This window comes from Rhinopithecus roxellana, chromosome 5 (genome assembly GCF_007565055.1).
Source record: "Rhinopithecus roxellana isolate Shanxi Qingling chromosome 5, ASM756505v1, whole genome shotgun sequence".
Taxonomy (NCBI): domain Eukaryota; kingdom Metazoa; phylum Chordata; class Mammalia; order Primates; family Cercopithecidae; genus Rhinopithecus; species Rhinopithecus roxellana.
Window position 1 is genome coordinate 163,405,568 of NC_044553.1, and position 16,688 is coordinate 163,422,255.

The window sequence follows — 16,688 nt, forward strand, 5'->3', positions numbered from 1 at the left end:
ACCCCATCAAGGGTGGAGGGGGTCAGGCAGGGCTGCGGAGAGGAGGCCACATAGGTGGCCTGGTTGATGAGGAGGCTCTCTGTCCCCGAAGCCTGGGAAGAGCCATCTCTGCCGAGGGATCCCCGGACGCGGGGACTCCGGATCCGGCTGGCTGGAACAGGAGTCCCGGGCCGGGGCAGAGGGAGGTGAGCGGCGCCTGGGAAGCCAGTCCCACCGGGAGGATGGGGGTGTAGGTGGACGGGAGGAGGTAGAGGGCAGGGACTGGGAGGACAGTGGGGGCTGAGGCGGGGGACGGCAGCTCTGCGCGTCCCACCCCCATCTCCGCCCACCAGGAGCCAAGCCAGCGACGACCGCGAGAGGGCGGCCAGGGTATTCACGGGTATGGGGAGACCCCTTAAAGAGCCCTCAGGGGCCGGCCACAGTGGGCGGGGCCACCCCAGCGACCACCCCCCCTAGGCCCCGCCCCCGGCCCACGCTCGCTCCCCACGTGGCCGCTGACGGGCGGGGCGGCACCGCCTCTTCCTCCCGCCCGCCCCCCGCCCGCCCCTAGCTCGCCTGGAGCCACCGTCCGAGCCTCGCGGAGCGCCGCAGTGGGATCCGGCTGCCCGCAGCCCCTGACCCGGCCCCGGACGGAGCGCCGGCAGCACCACCGCCCTCTGGCCGCTGCTTCACCGGGTAAGTCCTTGGCCTCGGGGTCCGCTAGGAGCCTCAGGGGAAACTGAGTCCGGGAGGAGGCGGGTGCGTGCTTGCGTCCAGGAGTGAGGCTTCGGGCTGGGGCGTGTGTGCCCCAGGTGGCGGCGGGCGGTTCCGCGGCGCAGGGCACAGTTCCCGGGAGAGGACCCCAGGGCACCCCTGGCCCCCCCGGCACCGCGCACCCCGCTCGGGACTGTGGTCCTCCGCGGCGCGGCACCGCCCGAGCGCGCACTGCCCGCAGAGTGGTGGGCCCAGGGTCGGCCGGGCCTACTCCCGGGGCAGGCGGGATTTCTGCGCCTCGCGGCTGCCACATCCTGACCATGAATCAGCCACAGTTGGGAAAATAAACTTCAACTTCGAGTCCGCAGCCCGGGTGGCACCCCGAGGTGCGCGCTGGCCTGCGGCCCCACCCTGACTGCTTGGCTTCCAGCTGCCCACGCACAGGTGGGCGCACAGGGGGCTCTCCCCCCGACCCCCACCGCTGGCAGGCTTAGGGGAATCAGCCTCCATCACAGTTCTCTGTTCCGTTTGGGTGGAGTAGGAGCCAATCCCTGTGCGCCCCCAGACCCACCCGTCAACCCTCTAACTGGGGAGTCGCCCCAGGAGTGACCTTGACTAAGGAGAGGAAGCGGGGTGACCAGCTGTGTCCCTGACCGCCCCCAGTCCCCCCTGGGGAGCACGGGCGTGGGGGGTGGACTGCCTGTCTGGGCTTTCTGGGGCTCAAGCTCTCCACCCAGGGCTCCCGCAGCTCAGCTGTGACCACAGCGTTATTGTCCACTCCAGCTGGGCACACCAGGAGGCAGAGAGTGAGACCCTGCTGGGGGCAGGGAACCAGGAACCGGGCCAGAGGTCAGGCACGCCCAGAAGGCACTGGATGTAGGAAATTCCTTTACCGCCAGCCCTGCCCCTCCCTCTGGCACTGGAATGGAGCAGGATACTTGCCCTCTTCAGGCCTCAGTTTCCACATTTGCACTCTGAAGGGTGGGACAGCAGCTCAGGCTGGGACCTGCTCCCTGCCGCCCTGCACAGGGGAAGGTGGGGTCCCAGAGCAGCGCTCCAGACCCCAAGGATGCCACCCAGCCAGGGACTTTCGGCGTGTGGGTGCTCAGCCCCCAGTGCAGCAAATAGCAGCACTGGGTTCCAGGCCTGGGGTCTGAGACCTCACACTGCTCCCACCCCTACCAGGGCAGGAGCAATTCTCTGTTCTAAAAGCCCAGTTGGTGCAGTGAGCCCTCCTGCAACCTGAGGGAGCTGACCCCTGCCCAGGCCCCGCCCTCCCACCCCTGGACTGTCATGGGCCCTGCAATCCAGCAAAGGGGGTGTCACTAGTGGGGACGGACCAAGTGGCCAGGTGCGCCTGTAGCCTCCACAGCCAGGGCTCCTGAGCAGCGAAGAGTTAACCTTCGGGTGAGCGCCCACTTTGTGGAGGAGCTGACGGCTGTCAAGCTAATGACACACCGCACTTGTGGGGACGTGGAGGCTCCTACCTGAAATAGACTCTGTGCGCCTTCCATCAAAGTGCAGTTACTTCCCAGGTTGGAAAAGTGATGGGGTTCATGCAGGCTGCAGGAGGGGTGGGTGGTGACTGGAAAGTAATTCCTTGCTGCCTGTGGGTGTGGGGCAGGACGCAGCTGGCCCAGCTCTGGACGGGGACAGTGAAGTAAGCCTCTGGCTTTTTGCTGGTGCCTGGAGGTCAGATTTCCCCATAGTCAGGAATGAGACCTGACTCCCTGCTGCCAGCCTCCATCTTGCAAACAGCAGGTGTCTGATAGGTGTGTGGTTCATGGCCCAGTGGACACAAGACGTTGGAGAGGGCACACCCACCTCTGTTTTCAGGATGGTGGATGGGAAGGCCAGGAGGTGGAGACCACACAGGAGCCACTGTCTGGAGGGCAGTCCCCAGGGGCCACAGCAGAGCCAGGCCTAGTGGACAACTGAAGTCAAAGACAAGGAGGCTGCTACCAACTGTGGGAGGGAGAGAGAGCACGGGCGCGGGCTCCCCATCGCTGGAAGGAGAGAGGGCACGGGCGCGGGCTCCCCATCGCTGGAGGGAGAGAGGGCACGGGCGCGGGCTCCCCATCGCTGGAAGGAGAGAGGGCACGGGCGCGGGCTCCCCATCGCTGGAAGGAGAGAGGGCACGGATGTAGGCTCCCCATCGCTGGAGGGAGAGAGGGCACGGGCGCGGGCTCCCCATCGCTGGAAGGAGAGAGGGCACGGGCGCGGGCTCCCCATCGCTGGAGAGAGAGAGGGCACAGGCGCGGGCTCCCCATCGCTGGAAGGAGAGAGGGCACGGGCGCGGGCTCCCCATCGCTGGAAGGAGAGAGGGCGCAGGCGCGGGCTCCCCATCGCTGGAAGGAGAGAGGGCACGGGCGCGGGCTCCCCATCGCTGGAGGGGTGAGCAGGGTCCACCCACCTGGCCCCCTGTTAGAGAGACTTCCACTCCTGCGAGCCTCGCCCTAGGAGGGAGTCCTGCCTGGTCTGCCTCTGAGCACCCAGACAGCCTGAGTCCTGAGCTGGGGTGGGGTCTGTTCAGACAGCTGCCCCCTGCCCAGCACTGGTATACCCTGGCGACCGCCAGGCCAGGAGAGCAGGGCAGACTGGTGGTGTCTGTCCTCTCCTGAGGGTTCGTCCTCTCTCACTGCCCTTTCTAAGCTGTAATTAAATAAGGAACCACAGGGGCTACTCAGGGTCACTCCTCTGAGGGCTCATGTCAGTCCCTGAGAGCCAGCCCCAAGCCCGGCCTGTTCCCTCACCATTCACACCGGCCTGGGCCGTGTCTGTGTGCTGAGTGAGTGGGTGAGGAGGGAAGGAATGAGCCAGCCTGCCGGGTCCCACCGCATGGTCTCCCACCCTCATCCCTCCCGGTGAGGCGTGGGTCCTGCAGGAACATTCATTTCACAGATGAGGCAAGGGACAGTCAGTGCCATTTTACACTCAGTGCCATCCATTCTGCCAGGAGGGGCTGATAAAGCCCCTACTGTGTGCATCTGCCTTTGTGCCCAGAGCCTGGAGCCCAGCCCCGCTCAGCACTGTGCCAGGTAGGCACATAGCACTTACTGGGTATCAGGGTGCATATGGGCCAGCCCCACAGAGTAGCTGGAGGCCGAGGCCCCCCACCCCTTGTTGCTACCACTGGGGTAGACTCAGGGTCCTGGCACTGCCACTCTGGGAATAGGACAGGCCTGTCCTGGTCAAGTAGCCATTACCAGGCTTCCAAACTCGGGGGTTGGTAGGGCAGGAATAGGCCCGCCCTCCAGGCAACCACTTGTGTCACTCCAGAGCAGCCCATGCAGACAGAGAACTGCCCAAGGGCCAGCCTGGACCCCGGAGCCCTCCTGGCCAGTCAGGGCCTGGGTCACAGCCTGGGTGGTACGACCAGCATGGTCACAGCCCAGATGGGATGACTAGCGTGACGGCCCTGAGGACAGAATGGCCAGGGGCAAGGGCCAAGGCTGCTTTCCTCTTTCGCCTGCAGTTTTTCCCAGAGGCAGCAGAGGAGGGAGGGAGAGGGGCCAGGAGAGAAGGGCCAGGCTGGGCCACCCCGAGCCTCTGTGCCCTCAGTTCACTCCTGTTCTCACTCCAGAAGGGTGATTGGCCATGGCTGGGGTACCCTCTGTCTCCCTCAGCCCCAACCTCTGTCTGTTGGAAATGGCATGGAGACCCAGAAGGAGCAGATGGGCACCACTGGAGGCCTGGCCGGGCTCCTGGCGGCCGATCAAGGCCTTTGCAGGGTCAGAGGGACATGGGAAGATGCTGCCAAGGCCCCTGGCCCTGGTGCCCTGGGCAGGGACCCCCTGCTCCCATGCCATGACAGCTCTCTACCACCCCACCCTCTTCCTGTGACCTGGACACAGTCTGAGCACCCCAGGTCCAAAGTGGGAGAGGTGGGGTGGGGCGGATTGGAGGGCTGCCCTACTGTTACAGGGCTCTGCCCCAGGCCCACCTCACAGTGAAGACTGAGGCCCCCCAGGCAGCCCTTCGTGGGCCAGAACTCAACCAGGAGCCATACCTGGGGCAGAGGGCAGGCTGTCTGCTTCCCATTTTGCAGAGGAGGGCTAATGTCAAAGCCTAGCTTTGAGGCTAACCCAGGGCACAGTTGAGGAGGGAGGGGGAGGGAACCAGTGGCCCACGGAACACACAGCCCTGGGTAGTGGCTTCTCTGTATCATCTCCAAGCCCCCATTCAGCTGCCGTAGGCAGAGGCCAGCCCCAGCCCCTGGCTCTGCCCAGCCAGTGGCCGGCCGCCCGACACACATGGAGTCCCGGTGGGCATGGCCAGTGGTGCAGGGGTTTGTTCGTGCCTGAGCTGTCCTGGCCCTCGCCGGGTCGGTGGTAGACATGGCCAGCTGTGCAAGGAGGGCCAGCATCCCAATGGCCTCCATCTCCCCGTCTGTACCTGGTCCTTGCAAGCCCTGGGACATGGCCTTAGTGTGCAGCCTGCCTGCCCCACCCTTTGTGCTCCTGGGTCCGTGTTCCTGCTCCAGGCACAGCTCAGACTGTCATCTGCACCCAGCCTAGGCTGGGAGGAGGACACAGGTGGGGGTGAGGGAGCAGCCACCTGGCCCCACCTGCCTTTGCTTCTACCTTGTGCACAGACGTGAGTGGCCTAAGAACAGGAGCCCCTTGGGGACACCCAGGACCCCTGCCTATGCTTCCATGTGCAGAGGGCCCCCCTTGCTGCCCTTTCCCTGGGCCAAGCCAGGCTGTGGAGGTACAGGCAGAGCAGTGAGGGGCTGCCTGTAGGAGCTGGCAGAGCCATGGGCTGGGCCCAGGAGGGGCCGCACAGGCGGTGCTGGCTCAGCCAACCCAGGTCAGAGCTACGGGGCCCTGGAGAACATCCTGGCCATTTTACAGATGAGAAAACTGAATCCAGAATGGACCTGGCTCTCAGGCCCCTGGCATCTTCGTGTCCCAGCAAGCACTGCCAAGCGGCATGTTGTACCCACGCTGAGGATCTTGTTTGCCCTGTTGGGCCTGACTGGCTGCCTGACACCGGCTGCCTGGAGCAGAGGTCAAGAGACGCTGAGCAGGGGCTGCGAAGACTCATGCAACGTCCCAGCACCATCCCAGCTCCGTCCCAGCCGCCAAACAGGAGGTGTGGGCTGAGCGGGAAGGCGGGTGGTCAGGGCATGCGCTGTGTGTGGTTATGCACTGGCATTACAGGCGGCGTCTCATTGATCTGTCAGTAAGCTGTGGGGTTGGCATTGACATGCTCATCTGCATTTGAGGACAGGAACCAGGAGATCCTATGGGTCACAGGCCGGTCAGCGGCAGAGCCCAGTCTCACCCAGAATCAGAGCCGCCCCCACCCTGGCCCCTGGCAGCAGCCCCTGGCCCTGCTGGGTGTGCAGGCTCAGCCTCTCCCCCACTCTCAATCTGTCTTTGTTCTCCCTGCTCCTGGGAAGGCAGCTGCTAGTGGGGATGTGGGCTGGGGGCAGGGACCATGGAGCCTGGCTTGTGGGCAGGCAGCGGGCAGCCGTCCTGTCCTGGCACAGGCAGGGTGGGGGCTGGACACCCTGGGGCCTAGCGAGGCACACAGCAATCAGGACCTGCACCCTGAAGCTGGGGCCTGGCTCCAACCAGCTGCTGCCCTTCCCCCTCCCAGGTTGAGAGAGGCCTTTTCTGAGGACAGAGGAGGGACCTGGAGGCCTCGGAGGGAGGCATCTCTGAGTGTGTCTGGTCTGGGGGGAGGAAACCCAGGTGTGACATTTCTAGTGATGACCTCCTGGTCTTCATGCTCCTGGCCACCTGCCCCCATTGCCCAGCAGACCCCCTGCAGTATAGGTCTGGGGCCTGCAATAGGCCACCCCTGGGCTCATGCCACCTGCAGGGCCTGATCAGGCCCTGTGCCCTCCCCAGTCCCTAACCACAGATCTGCACACGTCACTCCCAGCCACAGCCATAGTAGGTGCTGGCAGGCCTTCAGACAGACTCAGGAAGTACTTCCAGTGCAGCCGCTGGTCCCCCCACACCTCTCCCTGGGCCCCCAGACTCCAGCCCAGATCCCCGGGAATGCCACAGGTGACCAGGCCCTCAGGGAGCACCCCGTTGGCCCTGCTCTTTGTGCAGTGGAGACACTGTGGCCTAGAGAAGGTGACTGGGGAGCCACCTGCCCACCCAGGCCCTGCACACCCTCAGTGCAGGTGGAAGCGAGAGCCTGGCTTCCTGGTGTGGGGCCGCCGCCCTTCCTGTCCTGCCTTGCCTGGGCTGCACTTGCCGACCCTACTCCCAGTGAGCCCTCCTCCCAGTGAGCTGGGGCATTTCCTGTTTGCTGCATCCCCCCCACCCCTCCTACAGACAGAGCCACCCTCCTCCCTGTGGCTTCCACAGGGCTCTGTTCCTAACCCAGGAAGACGTACCTCCCCCAGGCCCATTGTCTGCCCCAGATCCTGGGGACACAGAGAGCCCAGCTGTAGCCTGGCTCCCGGACCAGTGGTGTCCCCTGGCATTCAGTGCTGGCCAGCCCGGACCCCCAGCCACCTCCACCAACACTTGCCAGAGTGCCATGAAGGACCCCTGGCTCCCAGCTCTCTCCCTGGGTGACCCAAGCAGGGGCTGCCACCGCTCTGAGCCCAGCTTCCCTCTGGGAGATGTTGCTGCTGTCTTTTGATCATTTTGCTTGCTTTCTTCCTCAGTAGCAAACAACCGTATTCATCCTAGATGCGGCTTTGGTTAGTGATTGGGCAGGTGTCCTGGTGGCATCGCACACACCATGTGATTGAACTCTCTGTCACCATGTGGCCTGCTTCCCATCTTTGTCTTCTGATCATGACCTTGCTGAGAGCACCTTTCTACCTATCCACTCCCAGGGGGCCCTTCTGTCCTGCTGTGGGTCCCCACAGTGGCCCAGGGGGCCCTCTTTGCACAACAAGCAGAGTTCAAGATCTTGGAGGGCTTTGGAGGCAGGAGTCTCACGCTGCATCCAGATCTTGGGGACTGCAGGCAGCATGAGGGCTAGAGTGCTTCTTGGGTGTGCGATGGGCCAGGGGCAGTGAAGACACAACCAGCCCTCACTGAGGCCCAGTGCGCCCCATGCCCCTGGACAGGTGGCAACGGGTGGACCCCCATCCTCGCCTGCCTTGAGGCCCCCTGTGTACAGGCCCTCCCTGGGCCTTGCCGGCAGTCGGTGAGCCACCAGGTCAGTGGAGGTCCCTCAAGGGGCCGTTGGCCGGGTGGGGAAGGTGACACATGCTGGAGGTTCAAAGGAGCTGGTAGTCTGAGTGGGAGGGAGGGGAATGGGGGTCATGGTAGGACAGGCTCAGCTCCAGGTGCCTCCACCGCCCTGCAGGGCCTGGGCTGCCCAGAACCCCGGGGTACTGCCAGGAACGCGTGCAGTTCTGGAGATCCATGGGTTGCCAAGCAGTGGAAAAATTTGGGCTCTTGGAGGAGCTAAAAATACAGTGTGGCAGCCCCTGCCTCCTAGTTCCGGAATCCTCTCCTGCCGTTCTGGCCGCCCACCCCATGGAAGACAAGTTCCCTCCCTGCACCCCCACCACCAGCGCTGGCTCAGGGCCCAGAAGCATCCATCCCTGTGCCAGTGCCAGAAGGGCCACACTGCAGCTGCCTGCCCACTCCCAGGCAGTGGCCCCCACAGGCGCTCATGTGCCCAGCCGGTGCCTGCCCCAACCCCGCCTCTGCTTCAGGATCCCCAGAGCCCCTTGGTCCTAGGCACAGAAGGCAGTACCTGCCTCCCCAGGGCTGTCCGGCTCAGGGCTTGGCCTGTTCCTCGTGGGAAGCCTGGACTCAGGCAGACCTCTCCCTTCCCTACCAGTGGGGCCTTCACATGGGAGGGGCTGTCCCAGGCAGACTCAGAACATGTCACAGTGGGGCCTCCAGGCCCATTGGTGCTAGCTGAGGGCATAGGACCCCCCCCCCCCCACCCACGGTGCTGTGGAAGGCCCTCCTCGCCTGGTTCCTGGGAGGCAAGTGAGGGAGCCGAGGCCTGGGGGCTTCAGGGGCTGGCTCAGGTCCCTCATGTGCTGGGATTCAGGCCTGGGTACCCTAACCCCAGCCCGTGTGCTACTCAGGGTCATGGGCCCATGCAGGAACCCCCAGCTACTCTCCACAGCTCGGGGCTGGGCCTGCCTCAAGAGCCCACACTCCCTGGCTCTGGTTTTCTGTCTGTACCGCAGGAGCTGGGCACATGGCCTCAGGTCTAGTGAGGGCCAGCGATGTCCCTGTCCCCACCCACACCACACACTCAGCTTGACTGCTGACTGCCAGGCGGGGCAGTGGCCCAGCGGCTTCCCGAGAGTCAGTGCAGCTGCCCTAGCGTGTAGGCATTCGGATGGAGGTGCTGGCATCACCACACCAGGCTGGCCAGGCCCGGGCCCAGAGGGGGACCCTGCCTGCAGGAGCTGGAGTCTGAGGGGAGAGGCATAACCCTGTCCTCTGGAAGCCCCACACTAGTGCTGGAGAACCATGGTGACATCCCACTAGCATGGGTGGGGTGAGCCCCTCAGACCTCAGAGTCTTCGTCTGCAGAAGACCCTGCCCTGTGCAGTTCCATTGGTGCTGGTGGACTGGGGGGTTGGGGTGGATGGGACACCCCTTCTTGGTGTCCTGACCCTTTTACTGTCTGAGGTGTGGGGTCTGGCCGGAGCCATGGGTACTGGGCCCTGCAGGGCTTGGATGGTCCTGCCCTGCCTCAGCCGGAGTTGGTGTCAGCTGTAAAAAGATGGCGAAGAACGCAAATTCCTGTGCCTGTGGGGAGGTGGCCACGCCCTACAGCTGGGGCTGGGGAGCTCTGAGGACACATTCCTGCGCTGGTGGCCCCGCCAACCCACTTTCCAGATGGAGAACGGGGAAGGGTAGCCTGCCCCGGGGCACACAGCTCAGCAATGAGACTCCCGCCCCCTGCCCTTCTCAGTTGGCACTGGCACCTTCCAGGGTATTGTTCCCCGTAGCCCCGTGCCCCTGAGATCAGTACACTGTGGATTCCTTCTGGAATCCTTGCAGAAGTGGATCACCACCCCCCAGGAAAAACAGGTAAGGCTGTTTGTGCAGAGCTTGCTGTAGCAGGTAGTTGGCCACTGCCACCCGCGTTTAGCAGATACTCAGGCGGGCGGGGCAGTGGGAAGCCTCATGGTTTTCTCATATGGATATTTCACTCTATACATAGAAAGCTTTTTATAGACAAAGGGAAGGCTCGGGGATGCCCTGAGAGAGGTTGCTGGCTGGAAGTCGGGCTCCTATGAGATGGGACAAAAATCACAGAAGCTGTCAGTTATTAACGAGGTCCCGGCCGTTTGGGGCCAATGGCCAGATTGCGGATCAGAGTGCTGCATATATGGTCTGGCCGTGGTGTGTTTGCAGGTTCAGCCTCATGCTGAAAAGCAGTTGGAACATTCCCCATCATAGAGACCAGGGGGCCCGGATGAGATCGGGCAGCCTTGGTGGCATCACAGAAGGAGAAAAGCAGCTCTGGCCTCATCCTCCGGGTCCTCAGCTGGAACCCTGTCTATGCTGGGCCGTAGCCCAGCAAGGCCCTGCTACACTCACTGCCCCCAGACAGCACCCGGTGGGCCACAGTCAACTGGGGCAGCTCAGACACAGAGCTGGGCACCCAGGCACCGGGGTATGGAAAGCTGATGGGCAGGAGGGCCAGTTTCCTCCCACCGTGGCTCCACCCCACTGACCAAGGGGGCTCCTCTTGACTGGGGTCTTTCAGGGACTTGCACAGGGCAAGGAGCACTGGGCAGTGCCAAGAGGGGCAGTACTCAGGTCAGGGAGCACTTTCGAGTCCAGGGACACCCTGGGGCCTGGGGCACGGTGGCTCGCGGGGGCACTGCTTGTCTCTAAAAGGTCAGGATTTTTTGCGTGGAGGGACCCCTGGGGCTCTTGGCTGGAGAGGGCACTCTGGATGCCAGGGGCCGGGCCTGGGAGAGTTCATAACTCCGTCCGCTCAGCCTGTGCCAAGGAGACTCCGGCCAATGGAAGCGGGGGAGGAAAGGAGGGTCAGTTCTGGGGCCTCTTTAGGCAGCAGCGGCCGAGGTGGGTGGGAATATGTGCAGAGGCTCGGCTGCCTGGCTCTTCATGGTGGTGGGAGCCACCCCTACTGCTACCAGGAGGGGTGTCGGGGACCCGGGTGGCTCTGGCAGCTCAGCGGTCCGCAGCGATGAGAAGCCAGGAGAGCATAAGGAGCAGCCCAGGGCAGGGCCCAGAGTGGGTGGGCAGAGGCGGCCGGAAGGTCCTGCGCATCTGGGTGAGTGGACAGCCACTGGGTGACCAAGAGGGCCGGGCCTGGGAGGGCGGCTTAAAACCACAGTGGGCCGGGGGCTCCGGGCTCTTTGCTGTACAGTGCCCAGACCAGGACCCCCTGCTGGAAGGAGGGGCATCCCAAGGACAGCCTCTCAGGATGCTCCTGGCAGCCTGATGCTGGAGGTGCGGAGGAGGAAACTGAGACCCAGGCAGGATGAGTGACTGGGCCCAGATCTGCTGGTGAGGGCCCGAGCTGGGGACACGCAGACCAGAGCTCTGGCTTACACCTGTCAGGCTGCCTCCTGGAAGGAACCCGCTGGCCCCCCGGGGCAGTTGAACAGGCGGAGGGCTGAGGGGCGGTGCGGGGAGTAGGGGCTGGACTGCTGGAAACACCAGGCTTGGTTGTGGGCCAGGCTGGGGAGTGGGCCTGAGACCTCAAGGGCAGGTGCTCCAGGACACTCTCCCAAGGCAGGAGGGGAGGAATGGGGCCTCCAGTGGTGAGGACAGCAGCGGGGCTGGGGCCAGAGCCATCTGGGGAGGCAGGCACTTGGGTTCTCAACCCCGCTTGGCTTTTGTGACCTCAAATGCCCCTCAGCCGGGGGTCCCCTGACTTACCAGGCTGCGCAGCGCTTGAAGCAAAGCCATGTGGGACCTCCAGTCACAGCTCAGCCGTGCCCAGGTGAGGGACTGTGGGCACAGACCCAGCTTCTCTGGGACCCAGCTGCCTCCAGTTCCCCACCTGTTGCAGGAGGTATAAAGTGCCTGCCTTGGAGGCGGTAGGAAGCCAAGGGCCAGGGTGGAGGCTCAGAGCCAGGCCCGGCCCCCAAGCTCCCTCCCCGAGGCTCCACACAGCGGTTCTCAGACGCTAAATATAAGATCTGAGCCATACATGGTTGCAGGAGGGCCTGGGATGCCCCTGACCTTCGAGGCCAGTTCCCAGGGTCTGTGGTTGGGGACAGCGGCTGGGGAGATGTGGTGGTGTGGAGCTGATGTCAGAGGTGCAACCGCCTGTCCTGCTGTTCTGTTTTGGGGAAAGGCACGTGTTGGGGCTCTTCTGGGCTGGGCCTGTTACCGGGGTGTTCCCAGGGCTGAAGTCAGACCTGTTGTGACTGAATTCTGGTAAAACCCTGAGTGCCAAGGGTCTCCGTCTTCCTGTTGGTGTGAGCCCCCCACTCACACACAGATGGGCAGACTGAGGCCCAGGGGAGACCCGGGAGCCGCCTCTCCTCCCCAGCAACACTCTTGACGCTGTGGGCAGCCCAGGCAGTGCCTGAGGTTTGGAATCTCCCTGTCCATATTGTCCACTGGGGCGGGGGAAGTGCCCTGGGGTGAGATAAGGGAGCCTCAGATGCGCCGTTTTGTCGCGTCATGACCACGGGTAGTGTTCCAGCCAGTGGAGCCTCCCACTCCCCCCAGTCCTTCCCAAGCTCATCCGGTCCTGTCAAGTCGCAGGGGCTGTGCTGGCCTCGGAATTGCAGTGCAGGTTTCTGAGCTGGCTCCTCCCCTCCTAGCCCTGAGCCTGGGGGTCCACATGCGTGCAGTGGGGCCCTTCCTGCCTGCTACCTCAGTTGCCAAAATTCGGTCAGGGATGAGTACAGGGAAGCCTAAGATATAGTGGGGGGACACAGAGCTACTCCTAACCCTCAGCATGGCACGTGAGCAGGAATTGCAGCAGAGAAACTGAGGCTGAGGGAAGTGGCCCATCTGCACTGGTGGCCAGGAGGACAGCCCCCATCCCCTCCCCGCTGACGGCTCCCTGCCCTCTGCCCGCAGCTCGGCAAGATGTCGGTGAAGGAGGGTGCACAGCGCAAGTGGGCAGCGCTGAAGGAGAAGCTGGGGCCACAGGACTCGGACCCCACAGAGGCCAACCTGGAGAGCGCGGACCCTGAGCTGTGCATCCGGCTGCTCCAGATGCCCTCTGTGGTCAACTACTCCGGCCTGCGCAAGCGCCTAGAGGGCAGCGACGGCAGCTGGATGGTGCAATTCCTGGAGCAGAGCGGCCTGGACCTGCTGCTCGAGGCGCTGGCGCGGCTGTCAGGCCGCGGCGTGGCACGCATCTCGGATGCCCTGCTGCAGCTCACCTGCGTTAGCTGCGTGCGCGCCGTCATGAACTCGCGGCAGGGCATCGAGTACATCCTCAGCAACCAGGGCTACGTGCGCCAGCTCTCCCAGGGTGAGCCGCAGTGCGGGAGGGCCGCCCAGGCAGACTCTAGGGACCTGGTATGAGGCTTCAGCCTGGAGACCCACCAGGAGGAAGGCAGCCAGACAGGCAAGGAGGGCTTCCTGGAGGAGGACTGGCTTCCTGGGCTCAGGAAAAATATCCACATTCACTCCTAGTCTGAGGCTTCCAGGTCACCCCAGTCCCCGCACTGCTGCACCAGCGGTCCCCCTGTGCCCCCCTGTGTTCTGTGGCTCTGCTCCACCCTTCCTCCCCATCCTGTGCTGGCTCCCACCCTCTGGCCTCTCTGTCCTTGTCCACACCTCGGCGGCAGGAGTCACCTGAGTTAGAGATGCAAATCCACCCGAGTGGCTCCTACATACACCTGCCTGGCTCCAAGCCCTTCAGCCTCAGCCCAGACAGAGCCCTTCAGGTCTGGTCCACATCTACTGATGGTGTCACCCTCCACCTCCCAGCGCCTTCCCCAGCGCCTCCCTCCCTGCCCTGTCCCCTACTCCAGCACCCAGGGACCTCGTCCCCAGCAGGCAGGCCTCTTGTCTCTGCCTCTGCTCATGTTTTCTGCCTTTGTGTCCTCCAAGGTCCTGCGCTAAGCCCTTAAGCCCCAGCTCCCTTTCCCCTCCTCCAGGAAGTCTCCCCAGCCTGTGCCCAAAGTTAGTCCTGGCCCCTTGAGAGAACCCCTTGCTGTGCCGCTCCATGGCTGCTTCCAGGTCCCACCGATGCTTGGGGAGGAGCTAGGGTGGGCAGTGATGGGTGGTGCGGGGCCCATGGGGATGAGCTAGGGTGGGCAGTGATGGGCGGGGCGGGGCCCATGGGGAGGAGCTAGGGTGGGCAGTGATGGGCGGGGTGGGGCCCATGGGGAGGAGCTAGGGTGGGCAGTGATGGGTGGGGCGGGGCCCATGGGGATGAGCTAGAGTGGGCAGTGATGGGTGGGGCGGGGCCCATGGGGGCAGCAGGTACCTGTGCGGGCAAGCAAGCCAGAGGCACCTCGCTTCCGTTGGACCCAGGGGACAGAGGCAGGTGCAGGGGCCAGCCACTCTCAGCCTGTCTCCCCAGCCTGGGCCTGGCAGGGCCCCTCAATGGAGTCTTTTGTGAATTGTTCTCCGCAGGGTCAGATGAGAGACACCTCCAGAACTTTCACAGCTCCAGGGATGGGGTGGGAGGCAGGGGTTCATAGGAATGAGGTTATGGCTGCCATAAACACAGTAAGTGCTGCATTGGGAGAAAACCTGGGCCCAGAGCCAGTGACAGGATGGGGCGGCTGCCTCCAAGCCCTTCCCTGCACCGTCTGGCCCTGTGGTCCAGGAGCAGAGTCAGGACACCGAGGAGTGGGCAGCTCGTTGGGTCCCAGCCCTTTGTTCAGCACTGCGGTGGGCCACGGACAAGTGCCTGGCACCCCCTGGCATCTGCCTGCCAGGCCCAGAGCCCCAGCCCTGAGCCCAGCTGCACAGGCATAGGAAAGGGTGCATTGGCCCTGCTGAGCCTGCCCACTCCACCCTGGCAGCCCTGGACACATCCAACGTGATGGTGAAGAAGCAGGTGTTTGAGCTGCTGGCCGCCCTGTGCATCTACTCTCCCGAGGGCCACGCACTGACCCTGGACGCCCTGGACCACTACAAGGTGGGCGGCAGGGCCCGGGCCTGGGCACGTGGGGCTCCCTGTCTGGGTGTGCCCTGACCCCGCCCTCCCCGCAGACGGTGTGCAGCCAGCAGTACCGCTTCAGCATTGTCATGAACGAGCTCTCCGGCAGCGACAACGTGCCTTACGTAGTCACCCTGCTCAGCGTGGTCAACGCCGTCATCCTGGGCCCCGAGGACCTGCGCACGCGCACCCAGCTGCGGAATGAGTTTATCGGTAAGCACCTGCCCTGGGCTGCATGCCCGCTCCTGCCCACCTCTTGGCCAGTGCATCCCATGCTGCATCCACCTGGGATGGTGGGAGCACCACAAAACCTGCCCCGGCCCAGGGCCCCAGAGGAAGGCACCGTCTCGGGCCTGCCACCACCTGCCCCTTCGATGGACATGGGCCTCAGAACGCCTGGGGGTCAACCCTGGACTGTTCTCAGTTATGAGGCTGGCCAGGCAGTGGAGCGGGACAGGGGGCCTGAGAACTGGTTCCAGCCCTACCTGTTCTGGCAGTGAGCCCTGAGTAAGCATCACTGTGTGTCCAGCACGATGTCTCCCCTCATGTCTCCCCTCTGGAGCCTCAGGTCTCTGGTGTCCCGTGACTACAGCAGAGCAGGCCGGGTGCTCTGGGTGGCAGAAGTGAACTGGGGATGGTGGGGTGTGGCCTCCAAACCCTCTGACCCTGTCCGTCCCTTCGCAGGGCTGCAGCTGCTGGACGTCCTAGCTCGCCTGCGGTGAGTCCCCACTGTGGCGGTCCTGCCGGCTGCCCCTACTGCTCCCAGGACCAGGCCCACCTGCCCTTTGGATCCCAGCCACCTCACCTAAGCAGCATCTCCAGATGGCAGGGAGGTGGCTCCCCCGGAGTAACGCCAGGGGGTCCAGCCAGAAGCCAGGTTTCAAGCTAGAATCCAGCTCACTGTCCCTGGCAGCTGCCCACAGAAACTAGGGTTGCAGCAGCCATAGAAAGGACAGAATGAGCTCATATCCTTTGCACACCGTGGATGGAGCTAGAGGCCATGATCCTAAGTGAACCAACCAGAAACAGAAAATGAAATGCCAATAAGAGGGAACTACAGGGTGATTCACGTGGATGCAAGATGGAGACAGGGACATGGGCTCCGGGAGCGAGAGTTGAAAAACTACCTACAGGGAACAGCGTTCGTTGCTACTTGGTGTCAGGCCCGCTAGAACAAGGGTCCGCAACCCTCCGGCTGCAGACCGGTAGATGTCTTGTTGGAACCGGGCCACGCAGCAGAAAGTGAGCGGTGGGCAGGCATTCCCGCCGGAGCTCCGCCTCCCGTCAGATCAGCACCGCATTCCATTCTCACTGCGCATGCACATGAGGGATCCAGGCTCCTCATGACAATCTAATGCCTGATGATCGGGGGTGGAACAGTTTTATCCCTAAACCATTCCCGTCACCCCAGTCTATGGAAAAATTGTCTTCCACAAAACCAGTCCCTGGTGCCGGAAAGGCTGGGGACCACTGCCCTAGAAGGCCAGTCCCCTACGTGACACAGTGTACTATGTGGCAAACATGCACATGTACCGCGAGTCTAAAATAAATTTTTTTAAAAAAAGAAACTAGGGTTGCCAGGTACTGTATGGAACATGAAGTTCATTCAGTTTTCAATACACAACAGACAATGTTTCAGTGTAAATATATCCCAGATGTTGCATGGGATGTACTTATGCCAAAAGTTATTCGTTGTTTGTCTGAAATTCAAATTGAACAGGTACTCTGTAGTTTCATTTGCTAAATCTTGCAGCCCTGCTGGGAACCCACTAGCTGGGAAGCTCTATCCCAGGCCTCAGTCAGGACTGTACTCAGGGGAGTCAGCTTGGAGGAGCCCAGGGCTAGAACGCCTTGGGTTGAAATGGCCTCAGGAGCCAGGCGCAGTGGCTCACACCTGTAATCCCAGCACTTTGGGAGGCCAAGATGGGCAGATCACCTGAGGTCAGGGGTTTGAGACCAGCCTGGCCAACATGGTGAAA

At 63.2% G+C, this 16,688-nt stretch overlaps 1 protein-coding gene across 3 annotated transcripts in view; it reads left to right on the top strand.

The window, feature by feature from the left end:
- Positions 1-539: 539 nt before the first annotated feature.
- The window catches only part of INF2 (inverted formin, FH2 and WH2 domain containing), a 30,323-nt gene continuing 14,174 nt past the window's right edge, over positions 540-16,688 (top strand). For all 3 annotated transcript variants that reach the window (XR_004057303.1, XM_030930541.1, XM_030930542.1), the window contains exons 1-5: positions 540-675; positions 12,666-13,065; positions 14,573-14,688; positions 14,763-14,922; positions 15,394-15,427. Coding sequence is in view for 2 of the 3 variants with exons in the window: in XM_030930541.1 (XP_030786401.1) it covers positions 12,675-13,065; positions 14,573-14,688; positions 14,763-14,922; positions 15,394-15,427 (701 nt within the window). In the remaining variant the exon portion in view is untranslated. The remainder of the gene's footprint in view (positions 676-12,665; positions 13,066-14,572; positions 14,689-14,762; positions 14,923-15,393; positions 15,428-16,688) is intronic.